This window comes from Manihot esculenta, chromosome 18, assembly GCF_001659605.2.
Source record: "Manihot esculenta cultivar AM560-2 chromosome 18, M.esculenta_v8, whole genome shotgun sequence".
NCBI classification, from domain to species: Eukaryota; Viridiplantae; Streptophyta; class Magnoliopsida; order Malpighiales; family Euphorbiaceae; genus Manihot; species Manihot esculenta.
In genome coordinates this window covers 16,141,313-16,146,334 of record NC_035178.2, presented here as the reverse complement: position 1 = coordinate 16,146,334, position 5,022 = coordinate 16,141,313, and the positions used below count along the sequence as shown (strand labels likewise).

The following is a 5,022-nucleotide window of genomic DNA, read 5'->3' as shown; positions in this document are numbered from 1 at the left end:
TTCCTCTTTCTCCTATAATCTGTGCTTTGTTGTGGCATGTTCCTTGGCTAATTTTATTGGGGATTACCTGGACCATGATTTGACCAGGGTTTCTACTGTTGAATCGGAATCTTATGTTAGGGTTCGTGTCAGGATGGATGTGAGGAATCCTTTGAAAAGGCGTCGTCGACTAGTTGCCCCTGATGGTACCTCTTTCTTTGCCCGTTTTGCTTATGAACACTTTCAGGTTTTTTGTTTTCTGTGTGGACGGTTGGGCCATACAGATTCTTTTTGTGACCTTTTGCTCCATCATAAGGAGTCTTTGACGCCTCAATGGGGTCCTGAGTTAAAAGCTGTTCAGCGTAGGTACCAACGTCCAACTAGCTCTTGGCTGCGGTTTGAAAATTTGAGTTTACACTCACAGGCTCCTGCTTCTGGTGGGAACTCTTCTTTCTAGAACCAGTTGCCTTCACAGGTTTTCCTTAATTCTTTTTTGGGAGCACTTGCTACGGATGGTGAAAATGATTTTAGTGCTGGTTCTATGGAGACTGATTGTAATGGGGATAAGCAGGATGCAGGAAAGAATGATCCTTTATACAAGCCTGATGATGGTAAGAAGCGTCAACGGGTTGTTTCTACTGGCATTGTTTCTGATACTATGGATTCAAGGTCAGGCTCTTCTTCTCTATCGGCCGAACCCGCTGAGCGGGTCACCCGTCAACAATGAGGATAATTTGCTGGAACTGCCGAGGTGTGGGCAATCCTCAGGCAGTAAACGCTATGGTGGATATTGTACAGTATTATAAACCATCTATTCTTTTTCTTATGGAAACAAAAGCTAATGGTGTAAGGATGGAACAAATAAAGTCTTTATTACGTTTTTCTCATTGTTTTTCTGTTGATTGTGTTGGTATTGGGGGTGGTCTCTCTCTTATGTGGAAAGATGATGTCAAGCTAGCCATTACAGGTTATTGCTCTAATTTTATTGATTCTACAATTGGGGACGGTTCTGATTGTTGGAGGTTTACTGGGTTCTATGGTTGCCCTGAGTCGGGTCGTCGCCGAACTTCGTGGAATTTGTTGAGGGCTTTGGCTAATAGGAGTCAGCTTCCTTGGTTATGTAGTGGTGACTATAATGATATTGCTGATCCGTTGGAAAAAGTTGGTGGTCCTCTTCGTTGTATTTCTTTGATTAATGGGTTTCGTAATGCTCTTGCTGATGCCAATTTAAATGATATTTAGGCTGTGGGGTCTTTTTTGTCTTATACATATAGAGAGGGTACTGATCAGTGTTCGAAGGAGAGGTTGGATCGTGCTTGTTCTAATGCAACCTGGGATGCTCGTTTTCCTGATGCGATTTCGTCTAATTTAGTTGCTCCAGTTTCTGATCATACTCCTTTATTAATTGAAACTGTTGGAACTCAAGTTAGGGAGGCTAATCGACGATTTCATTTTGACAATTCATGGCTTGAGGATGATGAGTTAGGGGAAGTGGTTTTGACGTCTTGGCAGCAAGGTTTGGGATTGGATTTTATTCAACATAAAGACCAGCTTGTGAAGCATGTTCAGTATTGGGGGAAGAATATAAATCGCATGTGTTGGCTTCAAAAAGAGCGAATTAAGAAGAGATTGGGGGAGTGTTCTGAATCGCTTGATACAAGGGCAGTGCGGCAACTGAAGGATGTCTGGAATCAAATTTTGGCAAAGGAGGATATTAGACTACGCCAACAAGCAAAACAGTTCTGGTTTAGACATGGGGATAGGAACTCAAAATATTTCCATAATAGTATCAAAACTCGTCGCAGATGTAATCGGATTCAGCAAATTGTGACATCGGATGGTTCATTATCTTCGGATGTGGGTACTATTTAGGATGCATTTTTGCAATATTTTTCGGGTTTATTTTCCAATTCACCTACTGATTTTGCAGAGCTTCTCCCTCTGGTTCAGCCTAGAATTGGGGCCGAAGATAATGTTGAGTTATTGGCAGATTTTACAGATGAAGAATTTTGTTCAGCGTTCTTTCAGATGGACCCGAATAAAGCTCCTGGGTTGGATGGTCTTAATCCGGCTTTTTTCCAGAAATATTGGCCAATTATTGGGGTGGATGTTTGCAATATTTGTCGGTTGTGGCTTGCACAAGGTACTATCCCTTCTGAAATTTCCAGTGCTTTAATTGTTCTTATTCCGAAATGTGTGAATCTTGTTGATGTGAAGGATTTTAGGCCTATTGCTCTCTGTAATGTGATTTATAAGATCTTGTCTAAGGCCTTAGCCAATAGATTGAAGAGGGTCCTGCATAAAATTATTTTGCCAAATCAGTCTGCTTTCATTCCTGGGAGACTAATTACAGATAATTTTATTGTTGCTTTTGAGACCATGCATGGTTTGAAATTACAAAATAGGGGTAGTGTGGGGTCGTGTGCTCTGAAAATTGATATTGCTAAGGCCTATGATAGAGTTGAATGGTCATATTTGTTTGCGATGTTATCTGCATTGGGCTTTTCTGATACTTGGGTTGGTTGGATGCGTATGTGTTTTTCAAACATGAGCTACTACATTGTTGTTAACGGAGTAGAGATTGGTCCTGTGGTTCCAAGTCGGGGTCTCCAGCAGGGATCCCATTTCTCCCTATTTATTCTTAATTGTTGCTGAAGGACTGTCTTTGTTGATTCAGGATAGTGAAAATAGGGGCCTTTTGCATGGGTGTTGCGCGAAAGTTGGTTGCCCCCCGGTTTCTCACCTTTTCTTTGCAGATGATTCCTTACTATTTTTTGATGGTACAGTGGAGGAAGCTATACGGATTAAGCAAATTCTTGGTGTTTATGAGAAGGCTTTAGGTCAGGCTGTAAATTTTGATAAATCTGGTATCATGTTTAGTCCGTGTGTGTCTGAGAAAATCGGTTGACCATCTCTGGTATACTTGATATTCATCTTCCTTTGGGTAGCGGTAATTATTTGGGATTACCATCTCTTATTGGCCATAGTAAAAAGCAAATTTTCTCTTTCTTAAGGGATCGCATTTGGAAACGTATTAGTAGTTGGAGTAATCGTTTTCTTTCTCGTGCAGGCAGAGAAGTATTAATTAAATCTGTATTACAGGCAATTCCAACATATTGCATGAATGTTTTTTTATTACCTGTTTCCACTTGCCGTCAGCTACAGGTCATGATGAATAAATTTTGGTGGGGTGGTTGTTGTGAGGATGGGAGAGGGATGAATTGGCTCTCGTGGGATCGAATGTGTGGGCGTAAATTGGAAGGTGGGATGGACTTTCGGGATTTGGCTAGTTTTAATACTGCCTTATTGGGAAAGCAATGTTGGCGTTTGTTGGTTGACACCAATTCTCTTCTATATAGAGTGCTCAAAGCTAAATATTTTCCGAATGGGGATTTTTTGTCAGCTCGGTTAGGTTCTAACTATAGCTTCGTTTGGAAGAGTATTTTGTCTTCTCAACAAGTGTTGCAACATGGGGTAAGGTGGCGAATTGGTGATGGTAAGCAGGTTTTTGTTGTTAATTGCCGTTGGATTCCTCAGGATATTGGTTTTATGACTTTAGATGAGTCGATATTTGTTCCTGAAGCCATGAGAGTCTGTGATTTGTTTGTTGAAGGTGAGCTGCGTTGGGATGTAGATAAGCTAATGAATATTTTTAGTGTTGCTGATATGAGAGCTATTCTTACTATTCCATTGCCTCTATTCCCAAAACCGGATAAATTAATTTGGCACTTGCATAAGAAGGATGTGTACTCAGTTAAATCTGCCTATTTTTATGCCTTAGAATTGTCGGGTAAGACTAGTGTGCTGGGTTATAATGATGGGTGGAACCGTCTTTGGTCTCTTGATGTTCCTCCCAAAGTTCGTGATTTTCTTTGGCGTGCTTGTCGTGGAGTGCTTCCTACTCGGGATATTCTTTTGAGGCGTGGGATACATGTACCTGCTGCATGTCTTTTTTGTGATCATGATGAATCTATTTCACATGTTTTTTTGCATTGTCCAATGGCTGTTGAGTTATGGAGACTTGCTGGTTTTTCTACTACTGTTGATTTTCCTATATTCATGGATTTCTTTATTCATATTTATAATACTTTTGGCAGAGAAAGGACAGCACGTATGGCTATACATGCATGGAAGTTATGGCATACCAGGAATGAAAGATTGTGGGTCAATAAAGTTTTGTCACCTAGTGAGGTTCATCATGCTGCTAGTTCCTATTTTACTGATTATGTGGCTTCACTTGTGGCTCGACCAAGGACGTTATCCCACCCATCTGTTCCTCGTGTGCTCCCTTTAGTTTAGGCTACCACTCTTGAAGTTGATTGGATTGCATTCATTGATTGTGCAGTCTTGCTAGTGCTGATTTGTTCGGTTTTGCAGCAGTATTTGAGGACTTGGAAGGCTTCTTTTCCATTGCAATTTCGGGTTTCTATGAGGGGGGTGGGCAACCTGTTATTGCTGAAACTTTGGTCTTGCGTCAATGCATATCTTATGCTAGAGATTATTTTCTTCAGGCTGGTTGTATTTTTACGGATAACCAATCCTTAGCCTTGGCTATTCGCTCTACTCTGGATGACTTTTCGGAGTTTGGATCAGTTGTTTCTGATTGCAATGATGCTATGCGGTCTCAGAAAATAGAGCCGCCCATTTATTAGCTAGGGAGTCTATTCATCATAGTAGATTCAAGATTTGGATTGATATTCCTGATTGTCTCTTGGATTATTATTCTACAAAATAAATAAAGTCTTTCTTGATTCAAAAAAAAAAAGAGTCCTTCAGATCCAAAAACAACTTGCAACGTAAAAAATCTGGTTTCTTCCTGATTCGAATCCTGTGAACCCGTGAAAGAAGCCATTTATCCTTTTTCGCCAGAAATGCCAAAGTCCCCGTAATTGCCCCCGTGACCACTCTCGTGAGCTGCTGAGCTTGCCTTCCAAATCCATTCCAATTTCCACTAATCTCCATATCTTATCATCCCCAATCGCAAAATACCCACAAGATTTTCACTCTCCAACTACGGCTTCTTTCCATTTCCATGGCTTCTCT

General features: G+C 40.8%; 1 protein-coding gene across 1 annotated transcript; it reads left to right on the top strand.

Annotated features, from left to right (window-relative positions):
- The first annotated feature begins 702 nt into the window (after window positions 1-702).
- LOC110606275 lies at window positions 703-4,631 on the top strand. Its single transcript, XM_021745025.1, has 6 exons — window positions 703-1,140; window positions 1,222-1,840; window positions 1,910-2,571; window positions 2,657-2,846; window positions 3,050-4,235; window positions 4,325-4,631. Exons 1-6 carry the CDS (start codon window positions 703-705, stop codon window positions 4,629-4,631), a joined length of 3,402 nt encoding a protein of 1,133 aa, XP_021600717.1.
- Window positions 4,632-5,022: the final 391 nt, after the last annotated feature.